This window comes from Chelonia mydas, chromosome 9 (assembly GCF_015237465.2).
Source record: "Chelonia mydas isolate rCheMyd1 chromosome 9, rCheMyd1.pri.v2, whole genome shotgun sequence".
Lineage (NCBI taxonomy): Eukaryota > Metazoa > Chordata > Testudines > Cheloniidae > Chelonia > Chelonia mydas.
In genome coordinates, this window is record NC_057855.1 from 15,973,741 (window position 1) to 15,988,402 (window position 14,662).

The window sequence follows — 14,662 nt, forward strand, 5'->3', positions numbered from 1 at the left end:
GGCCAGTCTTGTCGCCCCTCTGTTCAAACAGTATGTAAGGATATTGTTGGAGCTTGTGAGATGGGTATCAATAGCATATTGCAGACACTGTGGCCCATTTCTTTTTGCTGATCCAGGGCGAGCTGTTTCCTTGCTTACCTAGTATTTGCTGGAGACATTACAGGGACATGGATAAAAGCTAGCAGACTTTTGGTTGTCATACCTGATTGGACCATAGGCCTTTGTGGTCCAGTGCCTTGAGCCTGACAGTTTTCAAAACCAGATGCTCTAGAAGAAGGTGCAAGAAGCTCAGAAAAAGACAACTAGGGAATAATCTATCCATGGAGGAGGTTTCTTCTTAATCTAACCATTTATTGGTTGCTATGCCCTGAAACATGAAGACATCGCTCTCTCTTAGCCTAAAATAATTTTTTTAACTATCTAACATAATATGTGGATCTTCCCATTATCAGTGCAATGTCTAATCCTTTTTTGAATCCTACTAAGCTTTTGGCTTCTGCCTCATCTCGTGGCAGGGAGTTCCACAGGTAAGCAATGACCTCATACTTATTATAGGGCCGAAGTATTGCGTAACATCCTGTATGATACTGATGTGTAACAGGCACACAGAGAGCTCAGAATTACAGTGGAGTGAGTCAAGGTCAAGGTTCTAGCCTTGTGTAAAAAGGTACTGAGTCCAGAAGCCCTTATTTACTATGGAATGTTGTTTGTTTTGGGATATCTGAGGTGATCCATCCTAATTTGAACATCTGGTTTTCAGTGACATCTGGCTTTCAGCTAATTGTACAGCTGAAATGACTGAGGCCAAAAAGTCATGTGACTTGATCAAGGTAGTTGAATGGCTCAGCCTGGAGTCCACGCAGGGACCTTCCTTCTTCCCATCCTTTGTCTTTGACCACTAGGCCGCATTACCTCTGTGGTATTATTACAAGTAATTTATTTTTACCTGAACAAGTAGCTCTAAGAGCTACTACACTGAGCTTTCTGATTAGTCCAGATTTTAGGACTCTTCTGTTTTGAATGTGTTTTTTGTTAATTTTGGTGCTCACTGCTTGATATTAACACCTGCTTTTTTTAGACTTCAGGCGACTATATTGTTGGGAATGGCCCTGCCCTACGAGGGATAAAATAAATGACTTTTCAGGTCTTTCCTGTCTCAGACATCTATGATTCTTTGTACGTGCCAAGAACTTTGTGTTTTATAACTGCTGTAAATATTTCATCTCTCTCAGTGGAAAAGTAATTACATATCCAGCTCGAAAACCTGCCGAAACCTGATCTTCCCCCAAATGCATGAAGAGAATATCCAAGTTCAATTGTACAGTCCTAATAGCTGTGATGCTTTCAATTTTCTTTCAGGTGCCTCAGCGAACAACTTCCATATCCCCAGCACTAGCGAGAAAGAACTCTCCTGGGAATGGCACTGCGTTGGGAACTAGATTAGGATCACAGCCCATCAGAGCAAGGTACGGGAGGCCATGTGGGAAAGGGAAAAAAATATTAATGAATCTGTCTGTTAGTTTTATAATTTTTTTCCTGGTGCCCTGGTTTGTGAGCCTCAGAAAGGAAGCGGGGTCACTGGGTCATGAGCCAGTGCCCACTGCATTCAATGGATGGATTACCGCAATCTATATACTGCTGTTGCGGGAAACAGAGAGTCTCATTGTAACAAACACCAAACCAATGATTTTAGTAAAACTCCTAGGATGCAGTCGTTAGTCGTCTTGTCAATAAATCTAGTCAAAATTTAAAAAATAAAGCACTCTCTGCTCTCTTTTAACATGGATTTACTGATAAACTACAATCGCTTTGCATCTCCACCATAGCTCGATGAAGTTTGAGATTTGCATTAATTAGAATTGTACAGCATCACCAAAGGCTACGAACATTTGGCCTCTGGGACTCCTAATATTATCTGTGCAAAACCCTGATGAGTTGAAATGTCTACGTTCTTAGACTTTCCAAGATTTATAGCTGGATGCAGAAGATGCTCCGGACTCTCAGCTACTGCTATTGTCTTGATTGGGAATTTCGCCATAACTTTAGTGGAGCAGGATTTCGTCCTCTCAACTCCTTCCTGCTGCACACTGAGGGTCAAATTCTGCCTAACTCAGTGATGCTGAGGGGTGAGCAGAGATGGTCATAGATACATTCTCCAGTATCCCTGCTAATCAGAGCAGGATTCCATCAGCAGTGCAGGGGACTGTGTGGGGGGGAGGACTCTGCATTGTTATTGTCTAATAAGGGTTTAATCTGTCTTAAATTCAAGTCAATGACAACATTCTCATTATGGTAAATGGGTCCTATAGGAACAGTGTGTGTCCCTGGCTAGCATGTGCCACTGACATTAAGTAGTTGGGGACTAGACAGTTCTGTTAGCCCAGGTTGGCCTATTAACCATTCCAACTCCTAGCACTCCCAGGAAAGATCCTGTCCTAACTTCCCCTAATCCTCACTATAACCTCTTCTCCCTTTCCCCTTGTGCACCAGGACAGCACATTATAGGATCTAGCCCTGAGCTTTTTAAAACAATAGAAAATGCAACAGGTTCAGTCATAGCAGAAGCAAAAGAATGAGCTTAGACTGGTGAGATCTTGTCTTTGATTTGCAGATTGCGATAGTATGATGGTCAGAACTCCAGATCTCTTCAAATGAAATGCCAGTTTAAATCTCAGGATAAATATCTGTATTCCATATATCTTTGTATTATGGAAATGTTTCATGTTTTCTTTATCTTGTCCTCTTAGGATGAGGTATAAGGCTTCAAACTAGATGTTCCTAGGTAGGATATTCTCAGCCAAATTACCAATAGGTCATGACTTTCAGCATGAGCTTTTCTTCCCAGCCAGTCTGATTCACTCTGCAGCAGCACTGCATGCTGTATAGCAGGCTCAGTGTAAGGTGGGTGCTAGGGTAGCCAAAGAAATATGTATTGCCAAATTGTTTTAGAAAAAATTCTCTTTGTTATGAGCAGAAAGGCCATTTACCTCTGGGTGTCACTGGGTGGACTGGGCTTTTTAAGAAGGAAGTGCTCCAGCCCTCCCGGGCCTCTTCAAGAGCCTCAGTGGGGGATTGATAGAGACAGAAGTTCCCTGTAAAGAGCCAGAGAGGAACAGGAAGCAGGAAGAAGCAGCTGTGGCAAAGAAGATCTGTAACGAGCAGGAAGCTCCTGCCAGAGACCCTGCCTGGGAGAAGGGTTGGAGCCGGGAAGCCGGAGCTGGGAAGCCAAAGCCAGAAAGCTGAGCTCCCACTAGGAAGGACAGGGAGTAGCAGCTTCATGGGGAACAGATTGAGACAGAAGACAAGCTCTGAGTATGGTAGAAGATGCCAGAACTGAGTATGAACTTATGATGTGGTGATGGACTTCATTTTGGGACTCTGAGGACTGTGTTTGAACTGTTTCTGATATGAAACCAGCCCCAGGCATGGGTGGTGGTAGCCAGGAGAAAGACCGTGTGGAGTTCTTAAGGGACCCTGGAGAGGGAAAAGAGAGGTAGGGTGCCATAGAGCCACCTCTGACCTTCAGGGGGTGCTCAGAAGGTGGCCAACCCTGTTACAGTTTGCTTTTAGTCACCTCCATTATCCACGGCCAAAGCATCCTCAGTTTCCCAAAACAGAATCTCTCGCTATTATTTAACTGTGCCCTAAAGGAAATTTTTTTAGAAGCAAGGAATATTCCAGTACATAGTCATGACACGAGAAAGAGCCAGCACTTAGAATAACAATGATACCATTGGACCGTTTGACTAGAGTAAGAGTATCCGGTTTTTCTATCAGACTCAACGACCTGACCGCAGTTGGTATAGATCAGGGATCTAAAAGTCAAATCACCACGAGGGCCACATGAGGACTCGTACATTGGCCTGAGGGCTGCATCACTGACAACCACCCCGCTGCCCCTGCCCCTGCCCCTGCCCCTTCCCACCCTTTCCCCACCCCCATTCCAACCCCTTTCCCAAAGTCCCCACCCCAACTCTGCTCCCATTCCAATCCCTTCCCCAAAGTCCCAACCCCAACTCCACCCCTTCCTGCCCCTATTCCAACCCCTTCCCCAAATCCCTGCCCCTGCCCCGCCTCTTCTCTGCTTCCTCCCCTGAGCGTGTGGCTCCCTGCTCCTCCCCGCTCCCTCCTGGAAAGCGCTAAGCGCCGCCAAACAGCTGTTTGGTGGCAGGAAGTGTCTCAAGGTAGGCAGAGGAGCGGGGACGTGGCGCACTGGAGGGGTGGAGGGGCAGCGGGTGAGGGGAGCTAGGCAGTTGCAGGAAATAACTGGGAGAGGGGTGGTGGGGGCGTGGGGAGCTTGGCGGGCCGCAGCAAATATCTCCACAGGCCGCCATGTGTTTGAGACCCCTGGTATAGATAAATGTGCTGTTGCTAAAGTTTTAAAAGAAGTTTCACCAACTAACCAGATAACATCTGAGCCAAGACAACACCAGCTATACCGCATAATGTGGAATTCCACAACTGTTCAACTCCAGTTACAATAATGCCAAAAAGTATATTAAATTAACCATTCAATGCAGCAATAACATTTTTGTATCTTCTCTTCTTGTTCTTTCATTCCCCACTGCTTTTCTGGATTCCTTCCAGCTTTGTATAAACTCTAATTTTGTATTCAACATTATTTTAATTGTTATTCTATTGTAACCTATATGGTGCATTTCCATCATAGGATTGCCAACTTTCTACTCATACAAAACCAAACACCCTTGCCCTGCCCCTGCCCCACCCCTTCTCTGAGGCCCTGCCCCCCACTCACTCCATTCCCCCCCTGTTACTCACTCTCCCCACCCTTACTCACTCATTTCCACACCCTCACTCACTCGCTCGCTCAGGGGTTTGGGATGTGGGAGGGGGTGAGGGCTCCAGATGGGGGTGCGAGCTCTGGGGTGGAGCCAGAAATGAGGAGTTTGGGATATGGAAGGGGGCTCTGGCCTTAGGCAGGGGGTTGGGATGCGAGAGGGGATAAGAGCCCTGGCTGTGGGGTGCAAACTCTGGGGTGAGACCAGGTATGAGGGGTTTGGGGTTCAGGAGGGGGCTTCAGGCTGGGGAGTGGAGCCAAGGAGTTCAGAGTATGGGAAGGGGCTCCAGGCTGGGGCAGGGGGTTGGGGTGCAGGGGGGGTTAGGCCTCTGGCTGGGGTGAAGACTCTGGGGTGGGGTTGGGGATGAGGGGTTTGGGGCATAGGACAGCTCTTCAGGCTTGGGTTGAGGAGTTTGGAGGGCAGGAGGAGGATCAGGGCTGGGGCAGGGGGTTGGGACACGATGTGGGGGTCTAGGGGTGCAGGCTCCAGATGGCGCTTACCTCAAGAAGCTCCCAGAAGCAGCAGCATGTCCCCCCTCTGGCTCCTACATGGAGGCACAGCCAGGCGTCTCTGCATGCTGCCCCGTGGGCCAGTGCTGCCCCCTCAGCTCCCATTGGCCGTGGTTTCCAGCCAATGGGAGGTGCAGAACTGGCAGTTGGGGTGGGGGGCTCCGCACCTGTGCCTAGGAGCCGGAGGAGGGGACATGCCGCCACTTCCAGTAGCCGCGTGGAGCCACGGCATGCAGGGAGCCTGCCTTAGCCCCGCTGAACCACCAACCGGACTTTTAACGGCCTGGTCAGCTGTGCTGACCGGAGCCATCAGGATCCCTTTTTGACCGGGCATTCCAGTCAAAAACCAGACACCTGGCAACCCTATGCACAGAAAGCTACTGTCATTCTGCACAAGCATGTTAATATTGCTGTTATCGTCTTAATAACTTCCTATGCAAAATCAAGGTACACTGGACAGTAATTCTACATAATATACATCCAAGACAAAGTCCAAATGAAACTGATCCTGCCAAGAAATCATTTATGGCAATGGGACTTTGCACAATAAATGCAATTTGTGCTGTTATGACCCATGGCTAAATTATTCAGGATCACGTATCTCTCATGTGTTATGATGTTGATGCTGTGCATTTGATTCCAGATTACATCTTATATAATGCAGAAGTCTTGCCACATGTTGTTGTCAGTACTCAGTCCTACTTGAACTGCATGTAACAAGCTTCCACTCATTTACAGAAAGACTTTGAATAATAAAATCAGTTAGCAGAAACATTGCGTAAAAAGGTATTGTACTATGCTGCATGAACATATTTTCTGTTGCCATTTAAGTGCCAAGGATTAATTCCATAAAGGTACGTGAAACCCTGAGAAATGTTGGCTGCGTCTGTAAATCAAAACCACTTTTTTTTTCTAATTTAAAACTCTGCATGTGTTTGAAAGAAACAGTGAGACAGAAAAAGAGAAATGATAAAGCTGGCAACTTATGTGTCAGGTTTCAGCCTCTTGCCATTTGAAATGGCTGCGATATGAGACCATGAAGATCTGGGGATGTTGATGCCCAGCAAATATACTTTGCAGTCACGTTGCAAATTTTAGCAAGGGAACAAATATTATGGAAAAATAGCTAATCTGCAAGCTCCTACTTTTTAAAACAGAATATTTTTAAACATTTAAAATTAAGTAACTTTTAAATTGCAGTTTTTGATTTTGTTCGGTTTTTGGAGTTAAGGTCAGTTGGTATACATTTTGCATAGCCCCATTGACTTCAGTGCTGAATGGTGATGATATCAGGGTTAGCTCTGCCATACCTGGCTTTTCCTAGGGCAAAAAATTTCTAAAGCCAGTAAAATGTTTGTTGGGGCTGTGAGGACGTGACCAATTCCAGTTTGCCTAGCATAGCAAAAGCTTCTGTCTGGCCCTGGCTGCTGTGTCAGCTAGTTGTCTTTTAGTTTCTGGAAACTACTAGTTAGTGATACCGGGAAGCATTTGCAAAAGCACCTAATTGTGCCTAAAGTCAATTGGATCTTGTCTTCACTAGGAAAAAAGGTGTGTTCTCAACTCAAGTTAGCTAACACAAGGTAACTAACTTGAGGTGAAATCCTAGTGAAGACAAAGCAGTTGTCAGTTTTCATTCATGATCGCAGGTTGAGTTAAAGGTTGTGGGGGAGCAGAGCATTTGCCTTGATCTGCTCATTAAAAGTACAAACTGCCTTGTCTTCACTTGGATTTTACCTCGTGTTAGTTACCACATGTTAGCTAATTCGAATTAAGACCACACCTTTTGTCCTAATGCAGATGCATCCTTAGTGGTTTACCAGACTAAGTCTCAGGGCTTGTCTTCACTACTGGGGTAAGTCGAGCTAAGTTATGCTACTCCAGCTACCAGGTTTCAGAGTAGCAGCTGTGTTAGTCTGTATCTGCAAAAAGAAAAGGAGTACTTGTGGCACCTTAGGGACTAACAAATTTATTTGAACATAAGCTTTCGTGAGCTACGGCTCGCTTAGCTGGAGTCGACGTAGCTTAGGTCGACTTACTGCAGTGTCTTCACTGCGCTGCATTGACGGGAGACGCTCTCCAGTCAATTTACCTTAATCTTCTCGGGGAATTGGAGTGCTGGAGTCGACCGGAGAGCGCTCTGCCATCGATTTAGCGGATCTTCACTAGACCCGCTATATCGACACCTGCTGCATCGATGGCCCCAGCGTTGATCTCCTGGGTAGTGAAGACAAGCCCTCACTGTCTTGCAATGGAGTGTAAGCTCCTGAGTCACGTAGGCACTTTTGAAAAGTCACTTCGATGAAAATTTTACCCAGAATGCTTAGGCTCTGAAATGCACAGAATTATACAGTACTAAAGCTTCCACAGTTGTTTTGTCATCTTGTATTGCATGTCACCATGGTAGATCTGACCCTCTCATGTCAACTTTGAAAGGACCTGCTGCTTCAATAACACTAACCTGTTATATTGCTTCCAACTGAATGAAGACTTTCTCCCAACTCTCCAGAACAGTTACACCATCTAACTGCAGTTTTCCTTCATTCTGATGTGCAACAGTAACCCTGACCTGAGGAGAACTGAGCCCGTCATTGAGAGTCCCCTACAGAGGACCAGTAGTGGCAGCTCCTCCAGTTCCAGCACCCCGAGCTCCCAGCCTAGTTCCCAGGGAGGATCCCAGCCTGGTTCCCAAGCTGGCTCCAGTGAACGTAACAGAGTCAGAGGTGAGATGACTTCTTTTTTAAGCTTTAGGCCCTGATCCTGTAACCTTTCTCCACCCCTTTGGCAAGTCACTTTACCTCCCCTGGATCTGATCTGATCTCATGTGTGTGAAAAGCTGATTTAAATAGATCCACTGAAGCCATGGAGTTGCACCTGATTTTAGACAACTGTTTTTTTCTGAGATTAGGCTCCTCTCCTACACCTCGGTTTCTTCCCTTCTAACATGGAAATGATACTTACTCACCTTTTCACAATGCTTTCAGATTGTCTGCTGAAGTGGCTGTGTTTGTACAGAACTTTATTTATTGTCCAAAACCCTCACAGACCTGACTTAGCATTTTACAAGTAAAGTGACTACAAGTTTTGGTCCAATATTCTGTATGTATGTAGTTGTAAGATCGTCCTATAGAAAGAAATAGGGATTCTGTTGTAGTGAAATATAATGAATTCCTCATTCACTTTTTTTCTTCTCTAATCCAAATTCAGCTTTTTTTTGGTGTTTTACTTCATTTGTGTGCAGTGAGCATTCCAGGGCATAGAGAAGTGAATTAGCTCCAAAGCCATTTCTTCTAAAAGTCTTTCAGAACAGAACCATGTTTACACTGGGTTTGCATTCCTGGCTGATTTGTTTCCTGGCATCTTATAGTTATTGAAAATCTTCTTTTTTCCCCATCTAATCGCAGTAGGAGTTGCCAAAGCACATCCAGCCAGTTTATCTATATTTCTCTCACAGCCCTGGAGTATAAATCCACAGACTAAAGCACATTAAAACAAGTGCTGCACCCATGCTTTAAATTTTTTATGACTTGACTGTAAGTTTATGCAATATGTTTGTAGCCAAGTTGATCCAAGGATATGAGAGAGACAAGGTGTGTGAGTTAATGTCTTTTATTGGACCAACTTCTGTTGGTGAGAAGGAAAAGCTTTTGAGCTTAGCTTTTCTTCAGGTATGAAGAAGAACTCTGTGTAAGCTCAAAAGCTTGTCTCTCTCACCAGCAGAAGTTGATCCAGTAAAAGACATTACCTCACCCCCACCTTGACTGTAAGTTGGCATGTCTCTTGTTAAAATAATCACTCCTCTAGGTAGTCAATAAAAGTAATTTATCAGCAATTGTTCTGTTTTTGGTTTTTAGTTAATGAGGAATTCTGTGAGTAATAATGTCCTTGCTATATCAGATAACATAGTGCTTCCAATTTATCAGATGCCCAGCTCCTCTGCAGAGTGAATGTTTCTTTAATAGAAAAAGGACAAGAATGTTGAGAGTGCCATATATGGGGATTAGGTTTAGTTATAAATTCTCTTGCTACACTGAGGGAGGACAATGCAATAGAGCTATATCGTGGAGAGCCCGTTTCAAGTAAACTGCATTGCAACAGGCTTTACAGAGTCACGTAATACAATTACAAATTAAATAAAGTGATGGCTGAGGGAGAGAGGATTTGAGCTGTTTTCAACCAAGCGGTAGATGAAGTAGAGAGAAACAAGAAAGGATTTTCCAAACAAGAGGCAACAGATGCTGTAGGGGTGAAAACCATGGCAAGATAGTTTGGCATGACAATGCTAGACTACACAGAGTTATGATCAAATCACAGCTCTGGGAGATCCTTTTCTGACTTTGCCACAGTCTCACTCTCTGGCCTTGGGCAAGTCACTCAGGGCCAGGCTGTCCATGACGCTTATGTAAGGGTACTGCAAGAGCCAGGGACCACCTCAGTCTGAGCTCAGGAGCACAGGTACTGCTCGCTCTCTCTCTCTCTCTGTATCCCAGAAGTTGCAAGTCACCACCGAAGGAGACTGGCCATGGGCTGTCCCCATTCTTTACGGGCTCCCTACCACAGGACGGTGCAGCTTGCTTGCTCTTTCTCTCTCTTCACCAGGAATCTCGGGTGGGATTGTGCCTCAGCCCAATCCTTTCCCACGCTCTTGCTGCAGCTGGACATTTCTGTATCACTCCACACAGGGCTCTGCCAGTGTGGCACAACCTTACTCTCTGTAAAGTGAGAACACCGTTTGCCTACCTCTGGATTAGAGGTTGTGAGGCGTAACTCACTAAAGTGAGTGAGGCACTTTAAGATCTGAGATAGAAGGGGCTCTAGAAGTGCCACGTGCTGTTTGATGGTTTGTTTCTTAGACAAGCAGAGGGATCAGACAGGGAAGCAGAGAGACTGTGACTGGATTATGTGTTTTTAAAAACATGGAGGATCATTTTGAACTGGATCCTGAAATGAATGAGGAGCTACTAGGTTTCTCAGAGGTGCCATGGTGCACAGGTGCGCAACATCATTCTGCATATCCTACTGCCTGGTGAAAGTCTTTGATCTCCCACTAACAACGGTGATTTGTTTTTGCCCAGGAAATGCCAAACCTGAAGGGTCACCTGTGCTCACTCATGAGCCATCTAAGATGAAACAGGAGGACAGCAGGGATGTGACACGACCAAGCCGACCTGCTGTGAGTCTTAAATTATGCGTTGGTAGAATTTGCCATGTTTTCATTAATGGCAATCACGCATCCTTAGGAACCCATAGAAAGAGGCAAACGCAGTCCCATCGCCAGTTCTGAGGCTCTAAATCTGCAGTATAGCAAGAGTCCGTGGGATATATTAATGCATAGAGATTGCATGATTTACAATGGCCCCAGGCAAGAGAAGAACTTCAGCACAGCTTAATTTTACGCTTTGATGGATTGGGGCCAGGGTTTGTATATAGCACACTTTCACATTGTGTTATCATAGGGTGATTTTTAGAGCAACCTTGCAGAGGGGGGTGTGCTGCGTTCAAAGGCTTGCTACCCAGCCGTTGCTAGTCACCCCAGTTTAAGAAAAAACTGTCAGTAATTTCTGTGCCCTTTTATTTTATTACTTTTTTGGCAAAGGCCCATGAAAAACCCTTCCAAAGTCTCTGGTTTAATGTTATGTCTGATGTTTGTATTTTAAAACTGCAGAGTGCGTTGGGCTCAATAACCAAATGGATTTCCACTGTTTCTCTCCTTTAATGTGTATTAATGTTTTGTTGATGTTGTTTTTCTTTACACTTCACAGCGTTGCGCTAACAATTCTAATTTTATTTCTAACCTGCTTGCCCTTCCTCTGGCTTTTTCCTGTCCCGATCTGTTTCCTCTGACGCTGATTAATCTTCCCTTACTCCCAGAGCTATAAGAAAGCTATAGATGAGGTTAGTGATATCTTTTCTTAGTTGGTCATGCCTTTGCAAGGTTGACTAGTTAGAGCTTAATATCAAACCATGTTTTCTTGGTGCTTACATTCAAAAAGGTGGCAATGCTAGCATGGTTCAGATTTCAGATCTGGGAAGATTGTATTTAGATACAGTGAGCTAATCTAAGGGGGGGAAATTGATCTGTTAATACATTTTGCTCAGTATATTTGGCTTCATAAATTCATTTGCAGACCACTTGCACAGAGGCCAAACCAAGAACTGCTGTACTATGAACCTTCATGAGCAGAGCAAATCACTTTATCAGTGTTCTGTGGATTTTATAGGGAATAAACTGAGACTGGAACTTTCTTACCCTGACAAAGGCTGTCTCAATGGATTGCAGCAAAGGCCAGATTCTGCTCTGTTACACCCGATCTGACCCCTTTGGTTTCAATGGGAAGCACAAATTTAACTAAGAGCAGAATTATCTGCTTTTCAAATGAAGCCATGTCCTAATAACAATCATTCTTGTTGACAGCATGTGTCAGGGCTGATGCTCTGAGATTGCATTGCTCTGGCTATTGCACGATAACTTTAGGGAGCTGGTTAATCACAGGTGAAATATTAGTTTATAATATTATGAGCCAGATTCTCAGCTGGTACAAATTAGCATTGTAGTTAGCAGAGCTGTGCTGATTGACACCAGCTAAGAATACCTATACCTTTTAAGGCCTTGTGTATATTTGGGGTTTGCACTGATGAATGGCAGAACCCTAAGTGCAGACAAGGAAAGCAATGACTTACACTACTTGAGCTTGCCCTGCTTCGGGAAAGCACAACTGGTCCAAATCGCTGTTTTTCTTGCCTATGTGTGGGCTTTACACAAGTGAAGCCTGTACCAATTGCAGCTATACCATTGGCTGGAATTGGGTCTAATCCCAAATGTAGACAAAGTCCCAAATTAGCACTTAGGGGGAGAAAACAGGGCCAGATTCCAATGTCTTTGCTCATGTTGAGTAGTACCTTACTCTGCTGGTACCCCCCATTGAGTTCTATGGGACTGTAAACAGAGCAAAGCTGCTACTCATTTTAGAACATAAGAGTGGCCATACTGGGTGAGACCAATGGTCCATCTAACCCAGTATAATGTGAATTTGGTGGTGACGTGTTAAAACACACTTGCTGAATGGAAAACCATTTGTGTTTTATTGGTAGTGTAAACTCACCTGGGTTCATTTTAGGACCAAAAAAACTGGTACTTCCACTTCTTTGGAAAACGGTTAGTAGGCATGGAGCTCAGATATTTCAGAAGTGACGGTGGAATATGGAGTCCTTTGCCCCCAAGCAATGATTTGATTGGCTCTGTCTGATTCTGAGTGAAGAAGACTTCACTAAACATTGCCACAATTTGTTGGCAGCCTGAATGGCAAGAGCAAGGATTTAATGGATGTGGATTCTGCGATACTCTCTTGCAGTCCCTAGAGGAGCTCCATGCAGAATAAGGTTAGAGTACATAAATGGGCAGTATAGGTTGAAGCTTGCACAGTCATTGTCCCTGCTGTGGCTAATGAAATCTCATCTGCTAGGACAGTCATGGTAGCACCTTTTTTGACATACAGATGTCACTTAATGCAGTTGTATTTATGATGCTACAAAATATTTCTAGCTAATACATCAGAGTAGGAGTGAATTTATACTAAATAGAAATGCTAATAAAGGGCCAAACCCTGCCATGTGCTGAGCAGTTCTCTTGTGAGCGCCTAAGTGCACTCAACTCTCCTTCACTTTGGTGGGAGTTGAAGGCTCTCAGCACCCTGCAGGATTAGGCCCAAAGTTATACAATGTTGTCAGGCAAATGCAGCAAACCTTCAGAGCTGGTTTGCGAGGTGGCTGCTTCTTGCCAGGTTCTGCACGTGGATTTCACTAATATAGCTGATGAGATCTGGGTTCACCTGAGCTGTGTCTATCTTCACATTTAATGACAGATTTTATGTTGGCTTCCAAACCTATCCACCACTTTACTAGTAACCACAGTGCAATTGCATTCAGATAACTGGGTTGAATCTAGAAGGCTCAAACCTAGTGTTGCTACAATGAGTGTTGATTGGCAGTGCCAGTCTTACTGCCCATCCATATTTTTAAACACAGAAATTAAGTTATATGAATTTTACAGTTCTTCCCGTATGTAAATATTATTCAAACAGATATGTACATCTAACAATGCTGAAGTCTTAAATATATACACGGAAAAGACTGTATTGTCAGTAGTACATTTCTGATCTAGTATTTATGAAATGTCTTACAAATATTTGAACATGCATTAACTTCTGTTGTTAACTGCACTGATAACTTCCATTTCTACGTACAGTGGTAAGTGACCCCTTTCTAAAATGATTTACTATAAAAAGTAGAAGAAATAAGAGAAAATAGCTAGCTAGTTCTCTTGGACTTGAACATGAGCAATGCATTTTGTTTAATGAGAGGGCTTGCTAATGAAAACACTTAAATCAATATCCAGATAGGGGCAACATTAGTGTAAAACTCAAGTTAAATGAGCTTTGTGATTCTGGAAACTGAACTGACCTGTTTCCAGAAAATATTAAATCTAAAGAAGTCTTTGCAATTAAGAGTAATTTAACTGCACTGATAGTGCTGTCTCATATGTTATGTCATCTTCAGTAATAACATTTCAAACATATATTTGGTGCTAAAGAGCACTTCCTTTCTAGCTGTTGGCCTGGGGGGGTTTGGTCCAAGATTGAGGCGATGAATCAGTAAGACCCTACAAAGTGATTATCTAGAGAAAATGATAGCATCAGAGAATTAACCACCCCACGGCAGAGCTTACACTGGAAAATATTGATTATCTCATGGTATTGTCTGATGCTGTGAGTATTATTGCGACTGTAATTTTAAAATTATATATTAAAAACTAATTAAGCTGGTATTAAACAATACTTGTTAACTATCTGTTGATGATGACTATAGCAGACTGATAATATATTTATGTTAATCAACTCTGTGTCTGGCTGAAGGATTGTAACACTCCCAGACTTTTCTGACATTGAGAGATGTTACATGCTTGTTTTCTGAGTACTAGATTCTGTCACTATTACTTTGAGGTTGTACCTTACCCTGGGAGCAACCTGATTAATTTAAATGGAACTACTTGTAGAATAAATTACTTTTCAGTGTCTTTAAGAATGGTTGGATGGCCCTAAGAAACCCGAGTTCCATGCTCAGATTTAAATCTCTTGGTTGCTGCAGTTTGTGAGCAGAGATAATGCGGATGCAATTTAATATGCACAGTTACCTTGGCTTGGAAATTGCAGGTGTGAAAATGGAGACCAGTTTTTCACAATTTGATCCCTTGATACTTGGAAATAATTGGTGCTAGTCGTAAAATGTAGGGAGAAAAGAGGTGCTGTTTTGCAGTTTTCTTTTATACTGCTTAAGAAATTTGGGGGGAAATCTAACCAG

At 43.7% G+C, this 14,662-nt stretch overlaps 1 protein-coding gene across 34 annotated transcripts in view; it reads left to right on the forward strand.

Annotated features, from left to right (window-relative positions):
• The window catches only part of TNIK (TRAF2 and NCK interacting kinase), a 299,590-nt gene that overhangs the window by 250,143 nt on the left and 34,785 nt on the right, over positions 1 to 14,662 (forward strand). For 22 of the 34 annotated variants that reach the window (XM_043521889.1, XM_043521878.1, XM_043521877.1 and 19 more), the window contains 3 exons: positions 1,360 to 1,466; positions 7,865 to 8,028; positions 10,381 to 10,478. In XM_043521889.1, coding sequence (XP_043377824.1) covers positions 1,360 to 1,466; positions 7,865 to 8,028; positions 10,381 to 10,478 — 369 coding nt within the window. Of the gene's footprint in view, positions 1 to 1,359; positions 1,467 to 7,864; positions 8,029 to 10,380; positions 10,479 to 11,176; positions 11,201 to 11,720; positions 11,724 to 14,662 lie in introns of all 34 variants that reach the window. The other 12 variants (XM_043521888.1, XM_043521874.1, XM_043521886.1 and 9 more) reach the window with 2 other exon arrangements.